General features: G+C 37.8%; 1 protein-coding gene and 1 pseudogene across 1 annotated transcript in view; one reads left to right on the top strand and one right to left on the bottom strand.

Moving 5' to 3' along the window:
• The window catches only part of UBE2G1 (ubiquitin conjugating enzyme E2 G1), a 98,172-nt gene that overhangs the window by 60,465 nt on the left and 17,731 nt on the right, over nucleotides 1–19,976 (top strand). The window contains exons 2-3 of the mRNA XM_037495089.2: nucleotides 8,755–8,857; nucleotides 17,902–17,999. Coding sequence (XP_037350986.1) covers nucleotides 8,755–8,857; nucleotides 17,902–17,999 — 201 coding nt within the window. The remainder of the gene's footprint in view (nucleotides 1–8,754; nucleotides 8,858–17,901; nucleotides 18,000–19,976) is intronic.
• Nucleotides 1,304–8,018, bottom strand: LOC119232946 (60S ribosomal protein L37-like; annotated as a pseudogene).

Here is a 19,976-nt window from a genome sequence, read left to right as displayed (position 1 = left end):
GATGAGAGCACTTCATAAGTAGTAGTTTATCTGTCAGGAAACACATAATGTTTGGTTGTCTTCCTTTTTGAAATGCCTAGACTAAAAAGATTGAATGGCAATGTTTCAGTTATTTTTAACTTTTTAACTGACCCATTTCTATGTAGAAAAACTCATTTGATCAAATAGTAATTAATATGATACTTGACAATATAACATATAAAAAAGAAATATTGATTCTTAGCTTTTTTAATTGGCTTTCAAAATTATAAAATGGTTTATTAACATTATGTAATGGTGATCAAATTGTTTTGTATGTGACTAGTACAAATTCATGAATTGAAACTTATTTATGTGTCAGTCCTTGGTAGCTATTTGATTGTCAATTTGTTCCGTGACAGTCAGTGAGAACCTCTACAAATTGAGTGAATCCTTTTAAAAAGCCATTGTATTGCTTGATTAGCTTCCTTTTTATTTAGTATATAATGGCATAAACCTAGAACATTTCTTGTCCCAGATCTAGAATCAGTGAATTCTTTTAAGGAGCCCTTAAATGGTAAATCAATAGGCATTAGGGATGCTAATCGCTACTTAGCTGGGTATTTTTTCTAGAATTTTTCAGTAGACAAAGCTCAGAAATTTCAAAGCTGCATTATGATTTTATACTAATACTTCTGATTCATATTCAGTACTCGTACTTTCTTAATTATATTTTAAAGTGAGATACTTTTTTTAAAACAATTTTTTAAAAAAGATTTATTTATACCAGAGCTGGGGTACAGGCCAGAGGCCTGGGAGGGTGAGAGAATTCACCAGAGACAGAGCAGGGAGCAGAACAGGCAGAAGGACAGAAGACACTGCTGAGGGGAGCAGCGGGGGAGGCAGGAGAGGTTGGTCTCTCCTTGGCCGGCTGGGAATCGAACCTGCACTGAAGTGGCTGCGGACAGCTTCACAGTGCTGCGCTCAACCCACTGCACCACCAGGGAGGCCCGAGACACTTTTTTTTTTTAAAGATTTATTTATTCATGCATACAAGAACCGGGGTACAGGCCAGATGTGGGGGAGGGTGAGAGGAGTCACCAGAAAGAGCAGGGAACAGAACTGGCAGACTGACTGAAATACACTTGTTGAGGGGAGCAGCGGGCGAGACAGGAGAGGTCTGTCGCGCCATGTGAGTATCTCCTTGGCCGGCCGGGATCAAACCCGCACTGTAGAGACTGCGGACAGCTTCACAGACAGCTTCACAGTGCTGCATTTAAATGCCCGTGCCACTAGGGAGGCCCCTAAAGTGAGACACTTATTGTATGACTAATTATTGAACTCCTTAAGATGAACTGGTTGCTGCAACAGCTGCCCTCTTGGGCTTAGTTATAGATCCTTACACAGAATCCAAGCCGGAAACTGTGGTATACAATTTTCAGGTGCATCATTCAACCGGTGCTGGTGGTATTTCATCTTTTAGCTTTGTCACTCCAGTTATAACTTGGCAGGCTGTGCTTCGCAGGGTAGCCACGTTTGCTGCAGGTTGACTTCTCAAGATGGTAGCTTTAGATCCACAGCAGAGGCACAATGTGTGCATCTTATTGCCACGCATTCCAAATAATGATTGATGTTCCCTTCCTCATCATGTTTCTGTGGCCAAGACCAAAGACGGTGAAAATTTTTGCTTTACCATGCTCTCCCTGTCTTTTTGTCTTATTTTTTTGGTGTAGAAGATCTGGGGTGTAGGCCAAAGGTGCAGGGGGAAGGGGTGTGTGAGAGGATTTACCAGAGAGAGTGGGGAGCAGAAGAGAGAGATCTACTGAAATACTCTAAGGGAAGCAATGGGTGAGACAGGAGAGGTCTGCGCTGCCATATGTGGGTTAGCTCCCTGGCTGAAGATACAACTCATGCTGCAGCAGTGATGGAATGATAGCACTGAGACTTAATCCATATGCCACCAGGGAGCCCTAAGTCTTACTCTTTTTTTTTTTTTTTTAAGATTTATTTATTTATTTATACAAGCACTGGGTACAGTCAGAAGCGCGGGAGGGTGAGAGAATTCACCAGAGTGGAGAGCAGAACAGGCAGACTGACGAAATACACTGCTTGAGGAGAGCAACCGGTGCGGCAGGAGAGGTCTGCATGCCATGTGGGACCCTCGCTTAGCAGCCGGGGATCGAACCGGCGCTGCAAAGGCTGCGGGCAGCTTTGCAACACAGCGCTCAACCGCTGCATCAGCAACACAGCGCTCATCCACTGCGCCACCGGGGAGGCCCAAGTCTTATTCCTTTTTGTTTGTTTGTTTGTTTTTATTTTTTATGTATTTATTTATTTTGTGGGACCCTGGCCGGCGGCCGGGAACGAACCAGCGCTGCAGAGGCTGCGGGCAGCCTCGCAGCCCAGTGCTCAACCCAGTGTGCCACCAGGGGAGGCCCTGTTGTTTTTTTTTTTTTTTAAGATTTATTTGTTTACTTATGCAAGCACTGGATACAGTCAGAAGTACAGGAGGGTGAGAGAATTCACCAGAGCTGGGAACAGAACAGGCAGACTGACGAAATACGCTGCTGAGGGGAGCAGCGGACGTGGCAGGAGAGGTCTGTCACACCATGTGGGACCCTCGCCGGCCACCAGGAATCAAACCGGTGCTTCAGAGGCTGTGGGCAACTTCGCAGCCCAGTGCTCAACCGCTCTGCCACCGGGGGAGGCCTCCAATTCTTATTCTTGATGAATGATTCATCATAGCAAATCTTCTCATGAGTTTTTTCCTATTACTTACCTATTTCATTTTCAAGGTCATTTTCTTGTCCTTGCTTTCCTTTTAATTCATGGGTTATATAATTCTCTGGCCCGCAGCTATTGCCAGATTTATAGTATCGTGCATGCATTACTCTCATTTAACAATCATGTGCCACCCCTGGGTCTACTGAGTTTTAAAAAAAATTGAATAAAACATGCAAAAAAGTGCATATTATATGCAGCATGCTATTATCAGCACCCCAGAAGTCCTTTTCATTGCTCCTTAGAGATCAGATGCTACTCTTATTTCCTACTACTAAAGAAAAAGAAAAAAACTCCAAAAACAATTATTCTGATTTTTTTTTTTTTTTTTGGTACTATCGACTTGCTTTCGGACTTTAAAATTTTGTGTTTTGCACTCATGATTTTGTGGGAGAGCATCTCTCAAATATTTTCCAACTCTTAATTGTGTCTAGTAGTATTCAGAAAAGATGCATCATCATCTTTGTCCTATTCAAAACTTTAATACTTTAGGAATATAGTACAAACCCAAGCATGGTCACTTTTTGGTTTAAATATTTGTCAAGTGTGGTAGATTTTTTTTAAAGATTTGTTTATTTATGCATACAAGAACTGGGGTGCAGGGGGTGAGAGAGAGTGGGGAACAAAACAAGCAGACTGACTGAAATACACTGCTGAGGGGAGCAACGAGCGAAACAAGAGACAGGAGAGGTCTGCTGTGCCATGTGGGTTGCTCCCTGACTTGCTGGTGATCGAACTTGTGCTGCAGAGCCTGCAGATTGCTTCATATGCAGTGCTTAACCCCTTGCGCCACCAGGGAGGCCCTGCCCTTTTTTCTTTTAACTGAACCCAGTGTACTGAATTTAGATGCCCCCCCCCCCTTTTTTTTGGTGGGACCCTCGCCAGTGGCCGGAGATTGAACCAGTATCACAGGCAGCGGGCAGTCTCGCAACCCAGCGCTCAACCGCTGCACCACCAGGGGAGGCCCTTAGATGCCCTTTTTCCTGAGCATTGTGTGTTTCTCATTATTGGCTTCTTTCTCTGAAATGTGTCTCCGTTGGCTCCTTGATAAAATTTTTTCCTGGTTTCTTATACTTTGACTTGCTCTTTTCAGTCACTTTTGCAGCCTCTTTTTTATTTCCCCCAATATTGGTATTTTTAAAAATTTATTCAGTTAGATCCTCTATGGTTTATACTTATGTTCATTGATTGATGACTTGAGTTATCAATAGTATTCTGATAATCCCCAAATCTATTTTTTGCTCCTTTCTTTTTGAAACCATGTGTTTATGCCATATAACTAAAACTAAACCTATCATCATTTCTTCCCTTATCCCTCAAAACACCACACTTGCCTACATTATCATACAAGAGAATGAACAGATTACTATCCAGTTCCTCCTCACAGAAATGTGTATGGTTTTTTAAAATTGAGGTGAAATTCAAGTAACTTACAATTATCTGTTTCTATTTCCAGTGTTATTTTAGTGTATCCACAAGATTGTGCTGCCACCATCTCTTTTTTAGTTTTAAAACGATGTTATCACCTTGTAAAAACCTCCTCCTATCTTGGTAATCTCCATTCTGTTTTGCATCTCTGTGGATTTGCCTATTCTGAATATAACATATGCAAGAGTCATATAATAGGTGACCCTTTGTGTCTGGTTTCTTTCACTTAACCTGATGTTTTTTAGGTCCATCAAATTGTAGCATTTATCACTACTTCATTCCTTTTTATGATTGATTAGTATTCCGTTGTGTGGCTGAATAATATTTTTGTCTGTATGTACACACAATTTGTTGACTCATTCATTGATGGGCAGTTAGGTTTTTTCCACCATTTGACAATTATAAATTATGACTATTAAATTATGGTGCTATATGAACAGCTTTCTATGTGGACAGATGTTTTCAATTTTTTTTTAAAGATTTATTTTTATTTATACAAGCACTGGGTACAGTCAGAAACGTGGGGGGGGGGTTGAGAGAATTCACCAGAGCCAGAGCGGGGAGCAGAACAGGCAGAAGGACCTAAGTACACTGCTGAGGGGAGCAGCGGGCAGACTGGAGAGGTCTTTGCGCCATATGGGACCCTCACCGGCGGCCGGGGATCGAACTGGTGCTGCAGAGGCTGCGGGCAGCTTTGCAACCCAGCGCTCAACCGCTGCGCCACCGCCACTGGGGAGGCCCAGATGTTTTCATTTGTATACATACAGCTTGGAGTGGAATTGCTGGGTTATATGTTAACTTTGTATAAATTTTGTGCAATTGTGTGTCATTATTTGACTTACTATTTTAGTTCACACACGACCAAGCTTGATTGATTAATTCTGTCACCTGAATATTCCTGTTTCCTATCATCATTCCTATTACTATATGCCATATAAATACATAAAATTTCCAAGATTAGTTTAATAGCTTCTTTTTTGGTTTCTTTGTTATCACCATGATATTATTCTATGCCATCTTTCATATGCTGCAAGGTTGGTTTTTAAAATACAAATCTCATGAGGTTAACTCATCATTTTAAAAACAAAAATCAACAGACTCTTCAAAGATCCACCTTTGCCCTCTGGATAAAGGCCAAACCTCAGTGGTTTACAAGGGACTCTTTGTTCTCAAGCTTCTGACTAAACCTTGAGCCTCTGCTACCTAAATGCTTTGTCTTATTTCAGATATCTTTACTCTTTTTAGAATCATTTCTTGTCTCTTTGTGATTACAAGGTGTCTTTCATTGGTGCCCCTCCAAATTCCTGTACTTATGTAGGAATCAGGATCTCATAGCCAAGGTCATGTAGTATATAGACAAAAAGTATCATTAATTGGAATTTAGTGTAAGTCTAAAGAAATAGGAATTATTTAGGGAGGGCCTCATAGAAGAAGATTGTAGTTGGACTGAACCTTGAAGTGGGTATTCATGAAAGTATGGTGATGATCTGCCATGATAGCTTTGTTAAGCCTGTTAAGTACCCATGGATGTAGACCTATGAGGATTCATGCTGTGGACAAAATTCATAATAAAAGTGAGAATTTGGACATCCGTTGACATAGCTTTTATGTAACTTACATGAAACAAGTGTTGGACATAATCGTTCCTGTAGAAGAAAGGTATGGAAAATGTGCAAAAGATTTTAAGGATTTACGGTGTATTGACAAAAGCGAGAAGCCAATGCTATGCTTTATGGGATATGTAAGGAAATTTTCAAGCATAATTTTAATTGTATGTGTGAATTTCAGAATTCACCCACTAACATTTATACTACTCTGGGACTTCTGATAAAACTAGGTGATGTCTAGATAAATTATAGAATCTGCCACAAGACTCTTGTCTAATGTTGGAGAACGTGGTCTGAATAACATGATGATGTTCATACAAAAAAGGTTGGAATTAAATAATACAGTGTAGAAAAGAAATGACTCTATAGCAGTCTGTCTGTGTTCTACCCTATCCCTCAATTGGCAAGTAAAGTGGAACTTTTTAAGTATGTCTGCAGTGTAATGTTGGCAGTCAGTAAACATTTGCATGTATAAACAAAATAGCAGTATTAAAATGCAATTACTATCTAAATGTCTTTTCATTTTTAGTATTTTTAATGTCTTAAAATAGCTATTTAAAAATAAATACGGGTCCTCCCTGGTGGCGCTGTCTGCAGCATGGGCAGAGTTGGTTCAATCCTGGCTGGCTGCTGAGAATCCCACATGGCGCAGCAGACCTCTCCTGTCTCTCCCCTGCTCCCCTCAGCAGTGTATTTCGTCAGTCTGCCTGTTCTGTTCCCCGCTCTGTCTCTGGTGAATCCTCTCACCCTCCCTTGCCTCTGGCCTGTACCCCAGCTCTTGTATTTAAAAAAAAAAATAAATCTTTAAAAAATAAATAAAAATAAAAATAAATATGGTAGTGTTTTATGTTTTGAAATATACTTCTATTAAAAACTATGGAAGTCTGGGCCTCCCCGGTGGCGCCGCGGTTGAGCGCTGGGTTGCGAAGCTGCCCGCAGCCTCTGCAGCGCCAGTTCGATCCCCGCCTGCTCCCCGGCCACCGGAGGAAGGTCCCACATGGCACGCAGACCTCTCCTGCTGCCTGCTGTTCCACTTAGCAGTGTACTTCGGTCCTTCTGCCTGCTCTGCTCCCTGCTCTGGCTCTGGTGAATTCTCTCACCCTCCTGCGCTTCTGACTGTACCCAGTGCTTGTATAAATAAATAAGTAAATAAATCTTAAAAAAAAAAAAGAAAAAAAGTAGTTTTTCCCTCTTTAAAAAAAAAACAACAACTATGGAAGTCTACTTTGCCTTTTAGGCAAAAACGTTAGAGTTACAAAATTACTTCTCAAATTTCAAGAAAATAATCCATTTATATAGAAATATAAATAAACTTTCACTTTTGGCTTCCTATCTAACTGGAATGTTGGGGTGTTAAGTCCTAGTTATTGAAATAATACCGTACTAGTTATTGAAATAATACCGTCCTAGGGCCTCCCCTGGTGGCGCAGTGGTTGATCGCTGGGTTGCGAAGCTGCCCGCAGCCTCTGCAGCGCCAGTTTGGTCCCCGGCTGCTGGGCGAGGGTCCCAAATGGTGCGCAGACCTCTCCTGCCGCCTGCTGCTCCCCTCAGCAGTGTACTTTGTCAGTCTGCTCCCTGCTCTGGCTCTGGCGAATTCTCTCACCCCCTCCCCCTCGCGCTTTTGACTGAACCCAGTGCTTGTATGAATAAATAAATCTTTAAAAAAAAATACCGTCCTAGTTGTTGAAATAAAAACTATCTCTAATTCCTCAAGAAATTAATATCTGAACATTTTTTCAGTCTTTTATAGCACTCTGAGTTGTGTAACACTTACTTTTTGTCATTATACTGAGCTCCTGGAGGAAAATGGAATTGTGAGAATTACAAACTTGCTCAGGCTTCCAGCAAAGCCCTCTTAAAACTGCTCTCCTCTGGTGTGTGCTTCTTATTTTGTGTCAATCATCGCTTATCTCCCTGCCTGTCAAATATACTTAGATATATCTGTATCCGTGCATGTGTGTGCATAGGCAAATACATATTTATGTTTATTATAATTATGGTGATAGCTTTACAGGCATACGCATTTATCAATACATACCAAATTGTATAAATGTCAGTTATACCTCATTAAAACTGTTTAAAAAATCCTTATATTATCTTCTGTCATCAATAGAAACTTTATTATTAAACCCTGAGTATTAGGGTGCTCTACATCCTCCTCACTTTCTCCTCTTACATGTCCCCTCTTGCTGTGTTCCCCTACCTCACTAGTCCTGTGTTTTTGTTCTTGTCACTAGCCGCCATCATTCTCCAAACATGCCAGAACATTCTTTAGGAAAAAAAAAAAATCTAATGATGCCACTGCTATTCCTCTAGGTTGCAACTGTTACTCTTAAGCTCCTCCTGTGTGCTGGAAGCTGTGGCTGGCATAAGGGTCAACAATGCAAGCCAGACACAGATGGGGCCTCTTGTTCTCTCCTCTTTGTTCTCAGTGTTCTGATGGGCCCCACATGAATACCATCTATAGATGTGTATCCCCAGAACTACAGAGGAATTGTCAAATAGATAATTCAGATAATGGTGTAAATGAAGGCCAGCAAATTCCAGTGCAATGGTATAGGGCATTCTGTTAGTGTTTCTGCAAATAGACCGCAGGAGAAGAATATTTGAAGCACTGGTTTTATTTCCCTCTGAATCAGAATCTCTGGGGAAGTATGAGGGCCTGGGTAGCTATGTTTTGACAATCCTTATATGTAACTATACCTGTATACCATGGTATGTCTACCTGGAAAGTTAAGAACCTAGCTGGAAATCAGATCTAAAGAAAGAAGGCAGTAGAAGTTGATCTGGATAAGTCTGCTTAACACATTACTTTTACTGTGCCATAGATTTTTTTTTGTATCCATTTTGCTAATGGATCCAGGTGTATTCATTTAATAAACCATTAAATCTATAACATGTATTTTCAAGTACTGTAATTTATCTCTTGGGTGAAAATTATGTACTTAAATGTTTTGATCAAATTTTTCTTTTTCCACAGAACTCAACAAAAATCCAGTGGAAGGCTTTTCAGCAGGTTTAATAGATGACAATGATCTCTACCGATGGGAAGTCCTTATTATAGGTCCTCCAGATACACTTTAGTAAGTATAATGAGATTGATATCAGGGTGGGGTTCTTTTAATTAGTTGAAATGTAAACTCTTGAAAAACTGAAGTAGAATTCCTTTTTTAAAGAACAGGTGAAATGGCTGTGTTTGGTATCATTTGTACTGAATGTTCCTCTCTTGGGTTTTTGCATGAAAATAATGTCTAAAACTTACTATTTTCTTTTTTTTTTTTAAGTGAACATAACTTTGGGATTATTCGGTCTTTTTTTTTTTAAGATTTTACTTATGCACACAGAAACTGGGGTACAGGCCAGAGTAGCGGGGGGTGAGAGGATTCACTAGAGACAGAGTGAGGAACAGAACAGGCAGATTGACTGAAATACACTGCTGAGAGGAGCAGTGGGACGCCAGGAGAGGTCTGCTACACCACGTGGGTAGCTCCCTGGCCTGCTGGGCATCGAACTCATGCTGCAGAAGCTGCAGATAGCTTTATAGTGTTGTGCTTAACCCCTTGCGCCACCATGGAGACCCCTAAAACTTACTATTTTCTTTTAAATATGTACTAGTTTCAGAAATTAAGTTATTCTCCCTAACTAGAATAATTTTTGTTACAGAAAATCTATCATTAAGTTGAAGTAATATGTAGATATATTTTCCTAATATCCCCAATTAGATAGGTTTTGACCAGATAGGGAATAGAAGAAAAGTCTCTTTTGAAATGTTTCTCTCTTCTCCTTTCTTTTGTTTTTATACTTTGCTTTGAACCCCAGAGTGAATGTAAGAGCTTTAAAGACACATGGCTTTACTGTTTTTAATACTCTATTAGTTTAGTATATGTGCTGCCGAAGCGAGCACTAATACTCTATTAGTTTAATTAATGGTACTAGATTTGGAAATTTTCATGTAGAATACACTGTATATATCATTGTCTTAAAAAGGTTGGAAAGAACTTTATAATCATCAGTTTTAGTGGTTCATTATTTGGATCCCCAGAGAGTACTAGTCAGAATCAAGGTGTTCTGAGTCTAAAATGAATTAAAGATCACCTTTTACCAATTTCTAAAAATGATTGTTAGGATATAAAATAATCTATTTACTAACTTCTAGTTTAACTAATGTTATAAAGATGATAGCAGCATGTATGTCAAAGAGCAGTAGAAAAAAAGATGGAATATCTTAAGCATTTTATCTAATACATTTCTAGATTGAGAATCTTGTTTTCTGCTCTGAGTGTTTGCAGACTAAAATTTACTAATATTTGATGCTCTATAAGATGGGACATGGATTCCTAATGTCACTGACTGGCATAATTTCCATACTTTTTATAGAAGTTGAGGTGTTGGGGGTAGGCGGGGGATGCAGAGCCCTTCTCAAAGCTGTATAAGTTTCAGCATGAACAGATCTAGATCTTAATTCTCAGGGATTATACTTTTTCACTCAACTGTGGTCCTTCCTTGATGGTACCTAAGCAGCAAATATTCAGGTACATCAAACATTTTTTGGTGTGATAGTCAAGTAGTTTTGTTATAACAATAAAATAGCTGATGGAAAAGAAAAGTCAGAGGTGTTTCCATATCAGAGCATACTGGTTCATGCCTTATATAGTTGAGCTATAGTGTGGATGTTTGGGTTAATCTGAAAAGAATAATTTATGTTTTGTCACAAAAATTACCAATTAAATTTTTGCTGATATATTTCTCAATTATATGTTTGCATTGATAATTGTTAAAAACTAAAATAATTCAATTTAATTATTCCACAGTGTTAGTTTGGTTCACAACTGTAGCCATTGGAAACCATCTTAAAGGCATTCCCCCACAATTTTAATACAGTTTGAAAGCAAATTTCTTAACCAAATTTTGCATGCAGAACCATATATATAAACCTAGTCTGGGGATGCTTGATGAAGTTCAGGTCAATTCTACGATTTTCGGTCATAACACACATTTCATGAATTGTGTAGTCAGGGGTGACACAACAACATGCCAGTGACAGAATCTTGTTACTTTTACAGTATTTATGAGACAAGAGAAGAAATTCTTCTGATGTCTGTGTAGAGAGTTGGTTCAGAATCTAGGATTTAGCTACAGAATTCTTATACCTTTCCATGTGTTGGTGACAAGTATCTCTAAATATTGCTAGCTGATATATCTATCTATCTGTCTGTCTGTCTGTCTGATCTATCTTATCTATTTGTCTGTCTGTATGTTTTCAATACACAGTTAAAAAGTGCAGACTGTAGGTCTGAGATGTGGGTATGCAGAAGTATGTGTGGCAGAACTCTGAGTGTGGATTGAAACAACTGGCAGCCACCTCTACACTGTACCTTCCTAGTGTGAGCTCTGGTGGCAACTGGGCTATAGTTTCACCTCAGTGCCACATATACTTTAATTTTTTTGTGAATAATGAAGTCTTAATGCAGTTGATAGACGTTATATTAATTATCCTAAATTACTTGTTTATGATTTCATTTTATAGTGATGTCTTCTGAAATTCACATTAGAAGTTACTAAATTCTGTTTAAAACCCAAAAAAGTAGGTTTAAGGTTTATCTTTTTTTTTTAATCTGAGACCATCACTTTTGGCAATTTCCTGTGTAGAATTGTTGTAAAAACAAAACATGTCATCTTGGAATGGACATTTACCCTGTTCATTCATTAAGTTCTAAGATGTTTTTGAGCACTCCTATGTTAAATGCATGCTGGGGACATGATCTTGAATTAATTGATAGTCACTGCACCAAAAGAAGTTACACTTTACTTAGCAAAACATGATTGTATAGCCACTTAATACATTTTGATGATGGCCATGACATAGGTAGGCATGGGGTATTATGAGTACTCACTGGGGACGTGGTGGGTGTTGAACATATTTGAGAGTTTTCTCAAAGAAAGGGATATCTAAAGTGGAGTTAGAAACTATTCATCAGTAGACTTTTTGCTTCCATCAACAGAAATCTGGCTTAGAAAATGAGGAAATTTGATAATTTGAGTCTGGTAGGAAAGTATTTATGGAAGTTTGGAGCATTTCAGAATATTTCTCAAAGGAAGGAAGAAAGGTAGATCCTTCTTATGTTTTATATGCTTCTTATGAAATGTAGAAACACCCCCCCCACACACACCTTTTTTTCCTCCTTCTGTAAAATTCACTAGCAGACTCTGCTTTTACCTCATTTGTCAAAATTCAATCACTTGCTCATTCCTTACCCAGTAGCTGGCATTATGAATGAGATTGCACAGTTGGTTTAGATTACTATTTGGGGATAGAAGGGATTTTGCCAACAGTGCAGGTAAGAATTAACTAGTTAGGGCCTCCCCGGTGGCCCAGTGGATTGAGAGCAGTGCTGTGAAGCTGTCTGCAGCCTCTGCAGTGCCAGTTCAATTCCCAGCCAGCCAGGGAGATATGCATGTAGCGAGGCAGAACTCTCCTGTCTCCCCCGCTGCTCCCCTCAGCAGTGTTTTCAGTCCAGGTCTGCCTGTTCTGGTTCCCTCTTGTTTCTGATGAATTCTCTCACCCTTCTGCGCTTCTGGACTGTACCCCAGTTCTTGTATAAATAAATCTTTTTTTAAAGAATTAACTAGATAGATATTCTGAAAATGACAGTGGATGATGAGGGTAAGTGGAAAGGGATCTAGGATATTAAATATTTCCAGGGTAAACATAGCACCTGAAAAAGGATATAAAAAAATTTATGGGCCTCTCCTGGTGGTGCAGGCAGTTGAGCGCCGTGCTGTGAAGCTGTCCGCAGCCTCTGCAGTGCCGGTTCAATCCCAGCCGGACGGCGAGGGTCCCACATGGAGCGGCAGACCTCTCCTGCTGTGCTCGCTGCTCCCCTCAGCAGTGTATTTCGTCACTGTTCCCCACTCTGTCTTTGGTGAATCCTTTTACCCTTCCGTGCATCTGGCCTGTACCCTGGTTCTTGTATAAATAAATTAATCTTTAAAAAAAAATTTGGAGTAAATACAAAGAATTTCAAGAGATGAGATTGAATGGAGAGTTGAGGGCTTAGTTGATGAAGTTTGTAAACACTTAAATAGTTTGGATTTATTTTTTATACTGAGGACAAATAATTTTTCTATATCAGGAGCAACTAGTTAGCTTTTTATATTTTAGAATGCGTGTCAAATTACCAAGTATCATAATTTAGGGTTATAAATTTTATTTTGCATCAGTATACTCATTTCTGCAACAAAACATTCTTTTAACAGTGTTATTTAAAATTTTCCTTTGTAGCATTAAAAATGAAAACTTGTAGGTTGACTCTGGCCTGAATTAGTGAGATGTGTAGCCTTTGCTCAGGGGATAGAGAAATAGCACATGTGCATGGGCAGGACCCTGAGGAAAGCAGAGGAAATAAAACAAGGACATGAAAGGAAAATAAGAAGAAAGGTTTGTAGAAGTATACCTTTTAAATGCTACCACGTATTAAGGATCAAGTATTTAATAATGTTTGTTGATTTAACAGCAAGGAAATTACTGATGTTCTTGTTATTTTAGTGGCTTGAAGAGGTAGAGGCCATCTGGGCAGTTGTTTGAGTTCTATTGAGAGTGAATGCACAGATCTTAAGTATTATCCATTGCCTCTAAAGGGAAATAGATTGAAAATGGGGAAAAGGGGGATAATAGGATTGAAATTAAGTTAATGTGAACTTAGGTGGTATCCAGATTGAATTGGCCATTTAATAACTAAATCATTTATGTGATAATAGAAAGAATTAATACTATACTTAAACTCCTTGGAAGTTGGTGTGGTATTTCAAAATGGCATCATTAGCCATCATTTAGTCACTAGAGGGCACTCCACACTCTTTACATTCTCTATAATCAATAAGGGACACATTGAATTCAAACATTCCATTATTTGGCATTGATAGTTGCCATGTGTATTGATATTATACTAACCATCACACAGTATTACATTTTTTATCATTACTTTGTCCATTGATTAACCTTTCTAGCACTGTTAAAAATAGAGTCTTGAGATTGTCATTCTATGAAAGACATCCTGGAATTGTTGTGATACACCTGTTATGTTCAGATTACAGAACAACAAGTAGAGTGGATAGCCACCCATATCAACAGAAATTAAATTTTCAGAAAGGAATGATGCAGGTTTTTAAAGTAAGTTTGAGGCCTCCGTGGTGGCACAGGGGTTGAAGTCTCAGCACTATCAAGCTATTAGGGTCAGCCACTGCAGCACGAGTTCTATCCCCAGCCAGGGAGCTAACCCACATGGTGCAGCAGACCTCACCTGACTCCCCCTCTGCTTCCCTCAGCAGTGTATTTCAGTAGATCCACCTGTTCTGCTCTCCACCCTCTGGTAAGTCCCCTCACCCACCACATCTCTGGCCTGTACCCCAGTTCTTGTATGCATAAATAAATAAATCTTTTTAAAAAAGAATAATAGATAAATGGTGATAATGTGGCTGATGAAGGAACAAGAGCTAGGTATCAACAGTGATATATGTAAAAGAACAATTTTAAACAGTTTCAAAAGGCAGCATACAATAAATCTTTTAAATAAAGTAAATATGACAGAATGATAGATTTGATCCTTGTAAGATTTTTATAATTTGATGCAAAAACAATAAGAGTTGCCTCATGGAAGGCAGCTGAATTAAGTCAGGGTTTCTTAACCTTTTCAAATGTGAAATTCTTTGTTGTCTACCTCTTTAACATCACCCTGGTAATTGTGCAGTTAGAATCTGTGATGAAGAAAATACATAATGAAAGGAAAGATATTTTGAATTCATTGAAGCTTTTTAATAAACCTTCATTTTGCTCATCATAATAGCATCTTCCTGTGTTTGACAAATAGTGAATATGTAACATGTTAATGTTTAGTCTGCAATGATTTTGTACTTTGTGGGTATTTGAGTTCTTGTTAATTTGGCTATTTAGTAGAAGTTTGCATCCATGAATTGGGGCTGCTGAGCTGTATTTTAAAAGGGGGGGGGGCCTCCCCAATGGCACAGTGGGTTGAGTGCTGCGCTGTGAAGCAGTCCGCAGCCTCTGCAGTGCTGATTCCATTCCCGGCCGGCCAGGGACATACCCACATGGTGCGGCAGACCTCTCCTGTCTTGCCCGCTGCTCCCCTCAGCAGTGCTTTCCGTCTGTCTGCCTGTTCTGCTCCCCACTCTGTCTCTTTTGAATTCTGTCACCCTCCTGTGCCTCTGGCCTGTACCCCAGTTCTTGTATAAATAAAATAAATCTTAAAAAGGGGGGGGTAGGATTTATACAGGTAAAGAGAGATTATGGGGTCCATCTACAGGTGCAAACCATAAGGAATAGCGTGATTCATTCTGAATGGGAAAGGGCATTGTAGATATTGATAGAATGAAAATTGTACAAACTCTCAGAATAACTTTTAATTAAACTTGATAGACATTTTAAAGATTGAAAATAATTTCAGATGAAGGCAGTTTTTCATGATCAGGATTCCAATCAGTTAATAAAAAACCTGAAGTGGACCTAATCAATCAAAATTAAGAAACCTAGGAAAATGAAGTTAAAACTAGTGGGATGAAGTGCATGGACTTTGTGGCAGCCATTGATGTCCTGTTACATATATTCTTGGCTGTTGTCTGTATTTGTGACTTTGAGGCTTTTTCTTACTGCAGCCTGTATTCAAACATATTTTGTGACCCAGTGTATACATACAACTATACACTTTCAGTGAACAGAAATTGTATATAGATTATATAATTAAAACAAACCTGTTAAGTTTTCTATTTTTACTTTTTTTTTTTTTTTTAAAGCTGGTTAGTGACTCATTTAATTGGTTTTGCAGCTTCAGTTTGAAAAACTAGTCCACCTAATTACTATATCCTAAGGCCAATTTTGGCATTAACTTACTCAGTTGAGTAGCATAGGCTGAGAAGATAGAAGACAGACTTATTTCATGTCAGTATAATGTACTCTTTACAACAGTTATTCCAGCCCCCACTTCTCACGTCTGTGTTTTCTCTTCATAATCTTATAAATTATAAGAATTAATTCCATAAGATAGGCATTTTGTCATTTTTCTTCCTTTCTACCCCTATATAGCTATTTTGCATTGAGCCTGTTTTTCTTTCCTATGCAAAAAGAAGTGTTCTTTTTCCTAGTTTGGTCTTCTATTTCCCTTATTTTCTTTGTTCTATCTAATTTCTCAGTATTATTTTTCTAGTATTCCTAATCTTTCTGCCTGCACCTTCCCATCTTGCAAACAGTTTGTTTTCAAGTCTTTCATTTATGTTATTTTATCATCAAGTTACTGTCTTCTTTATTAAACTTCTCAAATTGTCCTGTTCATTATGCTTGTAGTTCATCACCCCATTCTTCTGTTAGTCCTTTGTAGTCTATTTTTCCTATTACTTTTACCAAGACTGTATTATCAAGGTTGTTCTTTATACTTGGAGTCTAGTGACCTTTCGTAAGTATTCAGGAGTACTTGGTATTAATGATGAATCTATCTCTCTCTTTTTTTTTAAGCCCCTCCCCTATCTTGCTTTTATATTCAGAAAAAGCCAGTTATTACTGCTTGCTCATGATTAAAATTTTAAGCTGTGTTGAAATGTGCAAAGCAGAATGTGAAAGATCCTGTAATCCTGTGCTCCTGAGTTAACCATTACTATATATCAGTGTCATGTTTCCAGATACAGTTCTGTCTTTTCTTTACTCTTGTACCTTGTGGGTATTTGAGTTCTTGTTAACTTGGCTGTAACAAATATAGCCCCACTTTTTCTTCTTAAAGATAAACAGAATTTTCTGTGGATTTTTAAAAATTTAATAGTAGATTGCTCATATAATTCTAGTACTTATTATTGCTACTTTTCTTGATGGTTTCCTCTGCCACTGGAATGTCAATTACCATGAAAACAGTAATTGCTAGCTTCTTTTTCTCTGTTGTATGTACGACAAGTAGGTAACCAATTTCTATTTGTCCAGTGAATGAAAACTATTTAGTAAACTGAAAATTCCATTTTTCACTGTTTTGAAACAAATACAGTCATATGGCCCTATTCTGATGGCGTATACATTAAACAAAAGGATAGATACATGAATTGCTGTTGCAATAAAAAAATTAAAAGAGGTCAGTCTGATAGAGGGACACAGTGACTAGTTACAACTGGATAATCAAGTAAAACCTTTCTCAAGAGGTAACATTTAAGCTGAATTCTGAATGATAACAAGGGGGGAAGAGCATTTTAAGTGGAGGAAACCATTAGCACCAAAGACTGATAACCAGGAACGTAAATCTTTTTTGCCCCATAAATGTGATGTGTCTTGTTGGTTTTGATTGTTAATGTATGCAACTTGTGTTATTGTGAAAATTATTCAAGAATTATTTCTAAGTAAATGGAAATGCTCTACATATGCATTGTCTAATACAGCATTTATTAGTCACTAGTGGCTATTAAAGTAAAATAAAAAATTCCTCACTTGTATTAGCCATATTTCAGGTGGCTAAATATAGAACAACTGTAAATATATTGAACAACTCCAGTATTCATAACATCTGTCACTGGCACCACTGTGGAAAGTCACTAGAATATAAACTCCTGAGGGTATTATATTTTGTTCACTGCTGTACTCCCAGGGTCTGATATATAAAGACAATATTTGTTAAATGATGAGTCGTGTGGATAGATGGATGGGTAAAAGGAAGGAAGGAAAATCAGCACATCTGTTCCCAAACAGGGAAGAACAAAATTTGAATTAGCTCTGAGATGGGATTTTGGTGTGTGCTTCAAGAATTGGGAGGAGACATAACTAGAATAGAGAGTGATAGTTGGAAAGCAACTTGGAGAAATTTGCAACTTGGCTCCTTATAAGCAATGTTAAAAGCTTTCTGAATGTTGGCTTAAGAACAGTGAGAAGTGATGGAGAGTTTTGTAGCACAACAATAATGTGATCTGATCTGGATGACCTTTAAAAATATTTTATTTTGATAGCTATTTGAGAGTTTAGGTATTCTAGTTACTAAACTGTATATTTGAGTAAGTAAACTGCTTGAGAACAGATTATTTCTTAGTACTTTGTTTTAATAATTGTCTACCTAATTAATCAGACAAGACCTTGTTTTTGTTTTTCCAGTGAAGGTGGTGTTTTTAAGGCTCATCTCACTTTCCCAAAAGATTATCCCCTCCGGCCTCCTAAAATGAAATTCATTACAGAAATCTGGCACCCAAATGGTAAGTTTATCTAGTTTTACTTTTGAAGACTTGTTGCTAAAGTTTGCAAGATTAATAAGAAAGATCACTTTTCATTGACATTGCTTTGGAATTTTTGTACTAAATTCATTGTGGTCATTATTCACATGGCCTTGTCTTAGATTCCTTAGAAGAAACTGAATAATAGAGATCATGTGGGGGAAAAAAATTACTTGTTTATTTAGTTTACAGCTATTTGAGATTCATAACGTTCCATACTAAACACAGGGTTGCTGTTATTCAGCATTAATAAAGCTCTTATAATTGAGGAAATAATTTCCCAGATCATAGGTGATTCATTTGGTATTGAAAGAGCACAGAAGTTATTAAATCTGGATTTTAAATTTATGTTTTATAATCTTAGCTCTTATACCATGGGCAACTTTTAACTTTTATCTGTATTCTTAGCTTAAAAAAGGAATGTCCAACCTACCTCATAAGGTGACTTGGAAGGGTCAAATGGAATAAAATATTATGTTTTAACCTTTGAAAAACATACAGTAACTGCTGTGTATGAAAAGGTGGCATTAAGTTTCTTACCCAAAGATGTGCTACTATTTAAAAATCCACTTTGTAAGCTAAAGGTTAGACTAGATAAGCTATATTTATACATAGTCTCCCTGAACTTTTGGCCTTATTTTATATGATAGAACTTGCAAGGATCTTTTTTCTCCGTATTTTGACTGTGTATAATCAGAGTTGTTCTAGATACCTATCCTCATCTTCATTCTACTGTTTATAATAAAGGCTTTCAGTTATAAGGAAGAGGAATCCTTCAATTTTACTTTAAGCAGACATTGGGGTAGCAATGAATGAAATATGGGTCTTATGAGAGACTAGAAGTAGTTTAATGGAAAACTAAGGAGAACCAAGGGAGTCACCATATGTCATTGCATCTAAGATAACAGTGATCATAAAAGACACAGTTGTTAATAGTAAGGTAGGACAAAATATCTCTTAACAGTGTATTTGTGTTCATATGTTATTATTACATAATGTGTGGACCCATGATCTGGCAATATCCACCTCTTGTTGCTTTGATATTTCTTCCATCTTCTCCTAGGTTTATGGCAATTTCTTCTGCCATAATTAAATTACTTGATGTACAATAGGCAATTTTGGGTTTTTTTTTTTTTTTTTTTTTTTCCTATATAACAAAACTCCTGAATGCTGGCTCCACCACAGATTAACTGTGTAATTCTGGGTAAAGCCTCTTTGAATCTTCGTTTCTCTGCTATGAGAAATTGACTTAGAGCACCTATGTAAGTCATATATGGAACTTCTCTTCTGTTAAGCAGAAGGATAGCAGTGACAGTATCAATTGAAAGGAAAATTGACAAAAATAGTGCTTTTTCTTTTTAAAGATTGAAGAGACTTTGTAGTTCACATGGGAGAAAGTGTTAGAGGTTGAAGGAAATCAACCAAGATTTAATTTTATAAGTTTATCATGATCTATATAAAGGGAGGACAGACTTGTAAATTTAACAGTGAAACTGGGAGACAATGGTGTTGTAGTTATAAAGGCATGGTAACATAGAAGTCGAAATGATTCCTGAACAGCATTTTATGTATGAACATCCTGTCTTGAATTTTATTCTTTAAACTGGGATGAATTTTAAAGTTGTGTAATAGGTTTATCTTGACTGTCTTTCCTTCTTGAAAGATTGCAGTTTAGGAGAAGTTTTGGAAGAGGAAGCCAGGTTAATAGCCAGGGGGATGGGGGTTTAATCAATGATTTGGATAAGAGACAATGAAAGCTTGAACTAATATGAGTAGTGGCAGGAAGGAAATTGCACTTTTTCTCACTTGTTGACTACAAATATGAGTGGTAATGGAGAGGTAAAAATTTAGAGGTGATCATTAACAAAATAATTAGAGAATCAAAATTATAGTGAAATACCACTCCCATGTTACAATAAAAAAGATAGATAATAAACAAGTATTGGCAATGACACAGAG

This window comes from Talpa occidentalis, unplaced genomic scaffold (genome assembly GCF_014898055.3).
Source record: "Talpa occidentalis isolate TD23 unplaced genomic scaffold, MPIMG_talOcc4v2.1 talOcc4.7, whole genome shotgun sequence".
Lineage (NCBI taxonomy): Eukaryota > Metazoa > Chordata > Mammalia > Eulipotyphla > Talpidae > Talpa > Talpa occidentalis.
Note: the sequence above shows the minus strand (reverse complement) of the source record. Positions and strands in the feature narration are given on the sequence as shown.